We start from the raw sequence: 13,029 nt of genomic DNA, 5'->3' as shown, positions 1-13,029 counted from the left end.
TGGAAAATGCAATGTTAACTGGGTGACAAGACCATCTTGATGCAGGTGACAGTACAAAAGAAGAACTTGAATCAAAGGAATGTAGACAGAAATGTTTTTGATAATTTTGAGAAGTGAAGAGAATTTGGGCCTTATAGTGAACACTAAAATTCCTAGGATATAGTCAACTAATGTTTCAGGGTATGACTCAAAATAGCACTACACCACAAACTGCCGCAAATAATATAATAGAATATGCAAAATTAAGTGCAAAACCAAAGATTCAGAGGAGAGGATGGTGATTTGGATCAAGGAAAAGACATTGTGTTGGTCATGAGAAGATTCAGCCAAGTGATGCTATACATCTCTATGACTGTATGATGATGTGTTGGTGACATAATCTTTCAATCGTACAATATTAGACACTGGATATATGCTTACAGTGTAAGGAAGGGACTCTGAAATGTAATCTAAATTCCTTGATAATAAAGGTTTGAAACAACATTAAGGAATTTGATAGTTCCACCAGTTTCTCATTTGGGGATAATACAACACTAAAACCTTTAAAAAGAACAGTCATTCTTTAATCAGAGTCAATCATTTTATCACCAAGATATAATATCTAGTGCAATACCATTGTTGTTAAGTAGGCTATGGATGAAGAAAACAAGATGAAAGTGGATATGGAAAATGTCAAAGCTATTATATTTGTAAAATATGTGAATGTTAGAGAATTTTGTATTCCTTTAAAGAACATAACCTCCCACTAAAGGAATTAAAGAAATGTTGATAGCAGGGAACAAGAGATCAGAAGACAAAAGATTAATTGTTTCAAATCTACATTGGCAATTTGTCCATCCATCTTCTAATAGTCTAAGAATGTTAGTGAAGGGTGCATGAATAAGGGATGAAGAATGCAATAGGGTCATAGAAAACATAAATGATGGATATGAGATTTGTAAGAAATATTAAAGTTGTCCTCATGGTCTATAGTAAATCAGCCTCTCATGAGGGATTTCAACAAGGCAGTGGCTATGGATTTAAAGGTTTAGTGTAAAGAAAAACTATTTTTATTTAACATGTTGTAGATTTCCAACCAGAATTCGTCAGTTTGCAATAATACATTATAAAGATAAGAAATTATTGTGGATCCTGAAATGTAGAAGTCGTGACTTCTGACCACTGACAACATGGCAGGGGGACAGGGGCATTTACTCATGATGAATTTAGAGATATATGTACAAATATGAAGATAGTAGTTATGCCTAAGGAAGCAAAACACCTTTTTTTAAGCTTCAGGGTGCTTGAAAGGATACAGACAGTAATAGACAAAATGCTTCATTAAACTTTGGCTGGTCAGCCAAACTAAATTACTGGTTGTCTATGCTAAGCATTCACTGCAAATGATTCAGGATATAGTTCCCATTGGTTAATTTTGGTACAAGTAAGTTAGTATTAACTTATCATCTCAGTTTGGGAAGGGACTACAATTAGTTCTAGCATTTTTGAGCAGTTGAATGTATTGCACACAAGGAGAAAATCTTTTAGTAAAGTCAAAGTCTCAAAGAATTGGGTTAGGCTTACAATATGGTGCAAGGACATTGGAAACCAATTTTTAATAAGGGAGATCAGCTTTGTTATAAAAGCGACAGGCCTAAACAGAGTGGAGCCCTGAAAAAGGTTGTTGATAAAGATGGATTTATAATAATTATGCAGCATGGGAACCAGAATGTTCAGGTACTTTACTCAGGTTGCTTGGAATGGATTACCAATTTATAGATTCTAAAAGAGTGACAGAAAGTAATGACAAACCAGGTTTTCCTCATGACCACATATAACACTGATATGAGGATTAGACTGTCACAGTAGGCAGTTTGTCTGAGGGAGGACAGATCAGTTCTGATGATTAAAACAAGGTCTTTCGGTTCCAAAGAATAACAATGAATACAGGTGCTAAAGTCAAATATTTACCGAACGGGCTAGTTGGGGAAGAAATATGACTATTAAGAGTACAAGAGGAAAGGCCACTGGAAAATATAACAAATTGTTGAATATATAAAATGAGGAGCAGAGGCCCATGCAATTAGGAAGTCTTAGTTGGCATGAACACATTAGATGACAAATTAATTAAAGATGCTAAACAGCAAGAATTACAAAACTGGAAGTGTCAGATAGGGGACAACTAGCCTTACCTCTTAGCTGGAAATACATGGGAAAATTGTCTCCTGATAGGACTTAAGCAAGGATAATGGTTCTGATCTTGAAGAAAAATTGAGGAACTAAGATATTAGAGAAGATTCATCTATATTAGAAAAAGTAATTTTGCAGATTTTCTTGGCATTTTCAAGAATAAACTCTTGGGAATAGAGATCAGTTGATATCAAGCTGCATTTCTGCAGTAAGACCTGCTCAAAAAGGAAGTGTTTCTTTGCCCTCCAAAAGAGACACATTGGGGATGCTGTGTGAAATAACTGCATAGAGGTCGGGTCCCATCACCAGGTCACCCTTTGTTTACTTGTGCATAGTACACTGGCTATGGGCAGCCAGCTTGGAGTCAGTCCTCAAATGAGGAGATTCTAATCTCCTGGTTATATTGGTCAGCCAAGGCTTTCCTAATTGGCCCAGGTTAAAAACCCCATCAGGAACCTCATAGTCAATGAGGTCCACCTGGTCCCAATCGCTACACTCTGGAAGTTTAATAAATGTGAATCTCATGGTTTGGCATTCATTAATAAGATCTTTTTTAATGCAATTAGTCTCTTTCTATTTGAAAGAAGATCCTGTCATATTTTATTGGCATTGTGGGAGACAGTTTTCAGTCATCTTTATGATGCATACAGATGACTCTCTTTTGGGGTGAGAAAAATTAATTTCAAAATATTGTCATAAATGGCTTAAAGCAGAATTCATAATTGGATTTCAGGTCTTTGGTGCTTTTAGGTACATTGGATTGGAAATCGGGCAGAATGGATCAAGTGTGACTTTGCATCAGCAATCTTATTTGAAAAATATTAGCCCCATTACAACTAGTCAAAGTAAAGCCTCAGACAAAGATGCAGCAGCTTCCAAAATTGAAGTGGAGGAATTGCAAAGTCTAATTGGATGGCTGAATTGGCTGGACACCTAAACAAAGTCGGATACCAGTTTTAAATTATTAACATTTGGTACAATGATGAAAAATCCCAAAGTAGAAGATAAAACATAAACTTTTAAAATGAAGTACTTTTTTTTAAACACTCAATCACTGGGATGTGCTAGAAATATGAAGTTTATTGTTCTTAGTGATCCATCTTATACGGATTGGTTGTAAAAGTGCAGGAGGGTTTATAATTTTCCTTCATAATTTTTATGCTAATATTGTCTTTCAGCCAGCCAGCTAGTCCAGACTGTTGTCACCCAAGCCAAGATCAGGGCATCTAGGGCCAAATGTAACCAAGGTAATCTTCTAAAGCCGTCTGCAGTGTCTCCCACTCAACATTAGTTATTGATGGGCTGATGCAGGGCTGTGACAAAAGCAAGAAGAAGACAAGCATGAAGTGAATACAGAAGGGTCATTAGATAACTGTTTGCATGGAATATTGCATTGCTTGATTTATAAATTTGATTCAGGATGTTTGTTTTCAAGTAGCTTTATTCTAGCATTTTAGCCAATTGTGATGGTCAATAACAGAGGGATGGTAAGATGTGTGACTGTCAGTAAGTGCAGAATTGGCTAGCAGCATAATCACATGAATTGAACATGGACAATCCAAACAGAAAGGGGATATGTTTCATTCCAGCACAGTACTGAGGGAATTCTGTACTCTTAGAGATGCCATTTTTCATATGAAATATTAAACCAAGTCCCTGTCTTCCAACTGAGCTCAATGGAAATGATCCCTGGCATTATTTAAAAGAGCAGAAACGTTATCCCTAACACTTTGGCTGATATTTTCCTCTCAATCAACATCACAAAAACACATTGTTAACAAAGTCATCATCGCACTGATGCTTGCTATACAAAAATTATTTGTCGCAATTCCTATATTACAACAGTGATGACACCAAGGAAATACATTGTTGCCAATAAAACCAATTTGAGCCATAATGTGGTTGTGTAAGGTTTCATATAAACATAGATCTTTGTTTTTTTTCTCCTTCTCTTCCTTTTCTTCCTCTTCAGGCAACAAATCTTGACACATATACTACTGATTTCCTTTAAGGCTCCACGCTAGAGGACATTAGTATTCTATTCAACACATTTAGTGTGGCAGCATGATTTTCATAATACGATTTCTGCCCAGTTGTGTACACATTGTGCATCAGAGCAATGGTGGCAGTGGTTCTGAATACCACCCTCCAGTTTATCTGTTGGCTCATTTGCAGGTGGTGTAGTGGACCTCTGCAAAATGAAGGAATTTTGTGAAGGTTGCAAGAAATTCGAACATTGACTTTCATGATAAGCATTCTATAATTGTACAGCCCAAAATTATCCAGAAAGTGGTATATGTGCAGTAAGTAACAGCTTAGCCAAGTGTCTGCTCCACTTTTTTCTCTCTGGCTAGAGTCATGGACAGCCACTGGTAATGACATCCTTGTCCTAGTCTGAGGCTTCAGTCAGTGCCTAATTACAAACATCTCCTTTGTGAATTGTGGACCTCTAATACAGCTCGTTCTGCTAAAATGCTCATTTCATTAATGCAAATTCGCTGTAATGCAATTGATGGATTGGGGACACTGTTTCTAAAACGCAAACTTTTAAAACGTGGGTTGGCTGTAATGCGATTACATGACCAACATTAAGTACTGTGTCTAAAGTGGGATTTTTCTATGATGCCGGATTGTCCAAGAATGCATCTGTTGCGTTATAGAAGGACTACCTGTACTTGCTGTGGTTCGATAAGGAAATTGGTCCATCAACATCTGGAATGGATATGGCATCCAGTGTCAGGTCCCTTTAAGTTTAAAGCAAACAACTCCAGAGTTAATTGTGAGCAGGTGATTCTCACTGGACATTGTATTTCAGGGAAAGGTTCTTGCCCTCATCTATGGTTATGTTCATGCCCAAGCATCCCTGAAAAAGTAGCATGCGATATTCACTTTTAGGGAGAGGTGAGCACTGGAGTGCTTTTATTTTCCCTTCCAACTCCATTTTGATTTAGACCCCCCTCACCTCTCCCTCATTGATCTGCATTGCCCTCAAAGGGCTTTGTATGTAAATTAATCAACTGAAAAGCTTGAGTGATTTGCTAGTGGTGGTTATTATATGGCAAAAGTGCATAAGAGCAGTTCTGGATATAATTAAAGAGACAAGGGTTCATTGTTCCCTTCCAACTCTATTTTAATTTAGCTCACTCACTCTCTCTTCACCTTCAGTGTTCTTGCATTACCCTTAATGTTTAATTAAAAGTAAATAGGAATTTGAAAATATGAACTTTTGGTGATGCTGAAAGATTTTTTTGCCTGAGGCATTCAACAGATTGATTTCCTGCTCTATTTATTACACACCATGAAAACTCTGAAAATGCTATATATTAACAATTTGTCATGTAGATCACTATACTTTAAGCCACATGGCTCATTGCCATTATAAATATAGATATATTTTACAACAGTCGGATTGGAAAGTATTGGAACAAAGCAGTGTCCCTTTTGCTAGTACTTAGTGCTCAATCCTCATTGCAATGCTAATGACACTTAGTTATCAATCTGTTATTAATCATACAACAACAAGAGCTGTAAACCTTTCTACGTGATCTATTATTAAAGATAATCAAGTTGACATCACTTTTGATTCTAGCAGTAAGTGCATTCTGTAACAGAGTCAAGAGTCTGGAATGAGGTCCTCATTTCAATCCTTAATCTGTGCTGAGGCAGCTGATCCTGACATGGAAAATGAAAGGGGGTTACAGTTAACATCAATGCTGAATGGTAAGGTGAAATTTTAGGCATGGTTCCTGCTGCTAATTGCACATGTGCATCATCTCTATTCTTACAAAACTATATTTGCTTCTGATGCATTCACATCTTCATATTCTGCAATATCCTCCAGCTGTATGTCCATGCTTGAACCTTCCAGTCCTGCATCACCAATTTGCTTCCTGTTCTCCCTTATCTATACTGCAGCATCATTATCCCTTGAACTTTGACCATCATTGTCCTCTTGAACTTTGTCCTTCAACATCTCCACAGTGCTGCCACTTAGCTCTTGGTTTCAATAACTCCATAACACTATCCTAGCTGACTGTGCTTTTATCTCCTTTTTATCGTCTTCTACTTCCCACATCCTTCTGATATCTCTATTATCAAACAGATGTGAGTTATTGCTGTGAATTCAGCAACATACAAATACTGGTTGCTGTATAGGCCATTTAATGTGAGCACAGGATTGAGTGTAATGCGATGATACTCAGGATAAAAGAAGTTTAAAACTAACTGTCTATTAGCACTGAGTGAGAGACTGAGAACAAACACATCAGAAAAAAGGAGAAAAAAAATAAAGATGGGTAAAGAGAATAATTAAAGCTGTGCTATGAATAGCTTGGACCTTGATTCAACAATCATAATTCTTTGATGTTTTTGTCACACATCTAAGGTGAAATGAAACAAAAACTGAAACAGAAATTGCTGGAGAATCTCAGCAGGTCTGGCAGCATCTGTGGAGAGAAATCAGAGTTAATATTTCGGGTCAGTGGCCTGGATGGTGGACTGGTCAGCAAGATTAGATCACATGGAATACAGGGAGAGCGAGCCATTTGGATACAAAATTGGCTCGAAGGTAGAAGACAGAGGTAGGTGCTGGAAGGTTGCTTTTCACATTGGAGGCATGTGACCAGCAATGTGCCACAATGATCGGTGGTTTTTGACATTCATATAAATGATTTGGATGTGAATGTAGGAGGTATGGTTAGTAATTTTGCAGATGACACCAAAATTGGTATAGTGGACAGTGAAAAAGGTTACCTTAGAGTACAAAGGGACCTTGATCAGATGGGCAAATAGACCAAGGATTAGTAGAAGGAGTTTAATTTAGATAAATGTGAGATGCTGCACTTTGGTAGGCCAAACCAGGGCAGGACTTATATACTTAATGGTAAGGTCCTCTGGAGTGTTGCCAAACAAAGAGACCTTGGGGTGCAGGTTCATAGTTCCTTGAAGGCAGAGTTGTAGGTAGACAGAGTGGTGAAGAAAGCATTTGGTACACTTGGTCAGTACATTGAGTACAGGAGTTGGAAAGTCATGCTGCAGTTGCACAGGACATTGGTTAGGCCACTTTTGGAATTCTGTGTTCAATTCTGGTCCCCCTGCTATAGCAAAGATGTTGTGAAACTTGAAAGGGTTCAAAATGGATTAACACGGAAGTGACCAGGGTTGGAGGATTTGAGCTCAAGAGAGGGGCTGAATAAGCTGGGGCTATTTTCCCTGAAGCATCAGAGACGAAGGGGTGACCTTATTGAAGTTTATAAAATCATGAGGGGCAAGGATAGGATGAATAGTTAAGATCTTTCCTCCAGGGTAGCAGGGTCCAAAAGTAAATGGCATAAGTTTAAAGTGAGAGGGGAGAGTTTTAAAAGGGATGAAAGGGGCAACATTTTCATGTAGAGGACGCTGCGTGTATGGAATGAACTACCAGAGGAGGTGGTGGAGTCTGGTACAACTACAACATTTAAAAGGCGTCTGGATGGATATATGAATAGGAAGAGTTTAAGAGGGCTATTACCAAATGCTGGCAATTGGGAGTAGATTAATTAAGCATGGATAAGCTGGATCGAAGGGTCTGTTTCCACACTGTACATTTCTATGACTGTATGATCCTTCTTCAGAAATGATAGTAGTTAGGAAAAAGTTGATATTTATGCTGAAGATGGGGTAGGGGAGAAGATAGAGTAAACAATAGGTGAAGATAGAGTCCAAAGAGAGAGAAAAACAGTTGCATAGACAAAGGAGAGGCTAAAAGTCAGTCTGGGGGAATGAATAGATGCTAATGGGACTATTAGTAGTTGACAATGGGTTGTATGTGGTAATAGCCCATGTGCAAGGCCTAAAATTGTTGAACTCCATATTACATCCTGAAGGCTGCAGAGTTCCCAAGTAGAAAATGAGGAGGCTGTTCTTCCAGCACGGGCTGAGTTTTGTTGGAGCACTGCAGCAAAACTGAGACAGAAATGTTGGCAGGGGAACACAGTGAGGTGTTGAAGTGGCAGGAAACTGGAAGCTCAGGAGTTTTTTTTAACAGATCTGCAAAGCAATCACCCAGTCTGCACTTCATTTCCCCAGTGTAGAGCAGCAAATACAGTAGATCAGATTGAGTGAAGTGCAGGTAAAACACTGCGTCACCTGGAAGATGTGTTTGGGCCTTGGATCGTGAGGAGGGAGGAAGTAAATGGGCAGGTGTTACACCTTCTGCGATTGTGTGGGGATAGTTTGGGAGTGAAGAAGAAGTGGACCAGGATGTTCCTGCGGAAGGCTGACAAGGGGGAGGAGGGAAATATATGTCTGGTGGTGGCATCCTGCTGGAGGTGGCAGAAATGACAGCTAATGATCCTATGGTTGTGGATGCTGGTGGGATGGTAGATGAGGACAAGGGAGTTGATATGAATTTGGTCACATCTATGATGGGCATGACAAACTTAAGATTTTGTTTCTCAATTTTTTTCTGCATGAACAGTATCTGCAAAGGTGTTTTTACTCCAGATGCCTTATTCGTATGGAGGAGTGGCAGTTGTTCTTTGCCATGAACTCCTGATGGACAACTAATGTTGGCCTTGCTGGTAACACCCACAATCTTTGAACAAATGTAGAAGAGAAAAGTCACCATTGCAGAGGACCTAGTATTATGTTTGTTGCAATGGTTTTGAGATGGAAATTTCAACTCCGCTTATGATGAATAGCAAAAACCATGCTGAGACATTTAGCAAATCATTATGGTCTCAATTCATAACACTTCAAGAACTGTTGTGGTTCTGTTCGCCGAGCTGGGAGTTTGTGTTGCAAACGTTTCATTCCAAGTGGGACAAACAAAGGCATATTTAACATTCTAAAAATGGGCATCAATGCAATTCAGTGATTCAACAACAGAACTTATACCAGAATTTATACCTCATGACCCAGCACATCTTTCACTCCTTAATCACCAATAAATTGAGATCAGTTTTACTCCAATAAAACATGTTGAAGGACTCGTCACAAACTTGCTCTTAGAATGGCTGAATGCACAGGACAACAAAGGTCCTCACATTATGTTCATGAAGATCAATCAACACAAGAATTCTTGGACATCATCAGAAATATACACATAGACAAGGAAGAAACCATGGTCTCATTCGATGTAACGGCACTGTTCACCTCTATCGACAAAACCCTAGCCAGAGAAACAATATCGAACCTGCTGGACACACAGGACAGACAACAGGACGTTGAACCTATTAACAAAGACGGCATACTTAAACTACTGGACCTGTGCCTCACAACACACTTCACATTCAACAAACAGATATGCGAACAAATCAATGGAACACCCATGGGCTCACCGATCTCTGGACTCATAGCAGAAGCAGTAATGCAAAGGTTAGAACAAACAGTCTTACCGCAAATACAACCCAAACTCTGGGTCAGATATGTGGACGACACCTTTGTAATCATTAAAAACACAGAAATAGAGAACACGCACCGGATCATCAACGCCACACTCACAGGAATCCGATTCACGAGAGAGGAAGAAAAGGACAACCAGCTCCCATTCCTAGACGTGATGGTACAGAGAACACTGAACGGAGAATTCACCACAAAGGTATACAGGAAAGCCACACACACAGATCAAGTCCTGAACTATGAAAGCAACCACCCCAAAACACACAAACGAAGTTGCATCAGGACACTATTCAAAAGGGCCACAACACACTGCAGTACACCAGAACTGCAAAAAGAGGAAGAAGAATACCTATACAAGGTATTCACCAAAAACGGATACCCACGCAATTTCATCAACAGATGCCTAAGGGAAAGACAACGGAACGAAGACATGCCGCAACCCAAAGGACTAGCCACACTACCATACATCAGGAGCATTTCCAAACTGACAGCCTGACTGCTGCGATCACTAGGACTCATAACAGCACACAAACCAGCAGCCACTCTCAGACAACAACTCACCAGAACGAAGGACCCGATACCCAGCATGAGCAAAACCAATTTAGTGTACAAAATCCCATGCAAGGACTGCACAAAACACTACATAGGACAAACAGGAAGACAGCTAACGATCCACATCCATGAACACCAACTAGCCACAAAACAACACGACCAGCTATCCTTAGTAGCCACACACGCAGATGACAAGCAACATGAATTCGACTGGGACAACACTACTATTATAGGGCGAGCTAAACAGAGAACAGCCAGGGAATTCCTAGAGGCACTCATCCACAGATTCTATCAACAAACACATCGACCTGGACCCAATATACCGGCCACTGAGCGGACAACAAGAACTGACAACTGGAAGCGGCAGAGACAAGGCACTATAAATGCCGGAGGAAACATCACAGAAGCGCTTCACAGGAGGGTCCCAAGCACTGAGGATGTCACCTAGAAAGGGGACGAAACATTTGCAACACAAACTCCCAGCTCGGCGAACAGAATCACAACAACAAGCACCCGAGCTACAAATCTTCTGCCAAACTTTGAACTTCAAGAACTCTTAAACTGCATGATCTTTATTCTCGATCTAGATGCTCAAGAAACTCTCCCATTCAGAACTTATTACCTGTATTTGTGGATATATTTGATGCCATGTTTTTACTATTTTTTCCTTGGGATTAGTAGATTCTAAAATTCTTCTTTCTTTCAATCAACAAAACCTTGATAATTTGTTTTATAGCAAACTACATTTTAATCAAAGTGTGATAACTGCAGGGCAAAAAGAAAATAGAGATATTTGTTGTAACTGACTAAATAATGGTTAAAAAAAGGGTGCTGATTCCCATTTCTCAACAGGATGTAACAATGTTTATACTTTTTTCTGAACCTTCTGTTGAAGTCACATTACCTAAGTGCTGGAATTGCAATGAAAATTAATTCTTTAGAGACCATTTGATGGTGCTGTTTATGACTCTATCCTTCATTTAAGGATGATTCAGGGGAGCTGACTGGACAGTAATTTACTGAGTTAGATTTATTCTGTCATTGTAAATAGGACATACTAGACCATATTCCACCTTATGTCAGGGAGATGTTAAAACCATATTTGTAGTAGAATAACTTGACTCAAGGCGCAGCTGTGTGTGCCCTGCACAGATCTTCACGAACATAATGTGAGGACCTTTGTTGTCCTATGCATTCAGCCATTCTAAGGGCAAGTTTGTGACGAGTCCTTCAACATGTTTTATTGGAGTAAAACTGATCTCAATTTATTGGTGATTAAGGAGTGAAAGATGTGCTGGGCCATGAGGTATAAATTCTGGTATAAGTTCTGTTGTTGAATCACTGAATTGCATTGATGCCCATTTTTAGAATGTTAAACATGCCTTTGTTCGTCCCACTTGGCATAATGATAATGTCATATAGTACATCGCCCGACTCAGGCGACTGACTGTGTGGAGTTTGCACGTTCTCCCCGTGTCTGCGTGGGTTTCCTCCGGGTGCTCCGGTTTCCTCCCACAGTCCAAAGATGTGCGGGTCAGGTGAATTGGCCATGCTAAATTGCCCGTAGTGTTAGGTAAGGGGTAAATGTAGGGGTATGGATGGGTTGCGCTTCGGTGGGTCGGTGTGGACTTGTTGGGCCGAAGGGCCTGTTTCCACACTGTAAGTAATCTAATCTAATCTAATCTAATCTAATTATCTAATTAACATTGGAAGACTTTTTTCACAAACACTGTTTAATTGTTACTTCTGCCAAGCCATTCTGGACTGACATGGCTGCTACAAGGTGGTATGGTTAAAGGCTAGTAGGTTATTTTCTTGTGTCAGTTTCCTCACCACCCACTAGTTATTTTGTAAGTGTTTCCATCAGGATTTGGCTAGCTTACTTGCTTGTGGTGTCACTGAATCCTTTGCTGCTGAATATGGAAGATCCTACAGCTACCATCGCAGTCCTAATCTATTTTTATATCCTTACTTCTCTTGGAAGCTTATCCAAGTACTGCTCCATGGAGGTAGTTGACAACATGCATTTCTATCTTGAGATATTATTGGAATTTCATCTTTTTGAGATTCTTATTGTTCTTGCTGTTCAGAATTATTCGCAATTGCATACTTTTGCTCTGCTAGATGGTGTGCCTTTGTTCTGTTGGGTTGGAATAAGGCATTTTTGAGTTAATTTTTGTCATTTATTCTTGAAATGGCAGTCACCACTGATGATAAGAGCAGTGATTGGTGAACGAGATGTACTCATTTTTACTTGGTCACAACTGATGCATTGAATGCTGTGAAAGCCATGTCATTGGTAATGCATCTACAAGGTGTTTACTAACCTGATCTCCTTTGGCTCCAGAAATTCCTGGGGATCCTCTCATTCCACGACGTGTTCTCCCCCTCTTCCCTGTTTCACCCTATAAAGAAAAGGAAGACTTCAACCATTAATGATTAAATATTTAAGTATGTTGTATATTTTCAATTCTTTTCTGAAGATGTTGATATGGTCTACAATATAGTCCCATGAATACCATCAGTTTTTTTATACTTCTTCACCAATGGTGGATAGTCTTCATAAGTAACAATAGACTGAATATGAGCAGGCTATTCAACCATGGACAACATAAACCAGAGAATGATCCTGATCTCCTCTTGTATCTACATAGATTTTCAGTAGGATGTGAATTCCTTGGAAGGTAGTCAAGAGCTCATATTCACTTTTTTTTCTTTCTCAGAAAGAGAGGCTAATTCTATAGTGTCCAGCTAGGATAAGAAATTTTCTTATTAGAAAATGGAATAACAATGAATCCTTAGGCACTAGCAAAAAAATGGTTAATTAAAGTTTGAATATCTTGCTCAACATTTCAAAAGATCTTTAACATATTCAGAATCTTACATCGTCCCAAAGTCTTTCCACGTCTCAGCTCAAATTACATACAC

General features: G+C 39.2%; 1 protein-coding gene across 1 annotated transcript in view; it reads right to left on the bottom strand.

The window, feature by feature from the left end:
* Positions 1-13,029, bottom strand: part of LOC132826571 (collagen alpha-1(VII) chain-like) — a 248,660-nt gene that overhangs the window by 14,329 nt on the left and 221,302 nt on the right. Inside the window, exon 68 of the mRNA XM_060842528.1 lies at positions 12,429-12,506. Coding sequence (XP_060698511.1) covers positions 12,429-12,506 — 78 coding nt within the window. The remainder of the gene's footprint in view (positions 1-12,428; positions 12,507-13,029) is intronic.

Source organism: Hemiscyllium ocellatum, chromosome 23 (assembly GCF_020745735.1).
Source record: "Hemiscyllium ocellatum isolate sHemOce1 chromosome 23, sHemOce1.pat.X.cur, whole genome shotgun sequence".
NCBI lineage: Eukaryota > Metazoa > Chordata > Chondrichthyes > Orectolobiformes > Hemiscylliidae > Hemiscyllium > Hemiscyllium ocellatum.
This window is presented reverse-complemented; position numbering and strand designations above follow the sequence as displayed.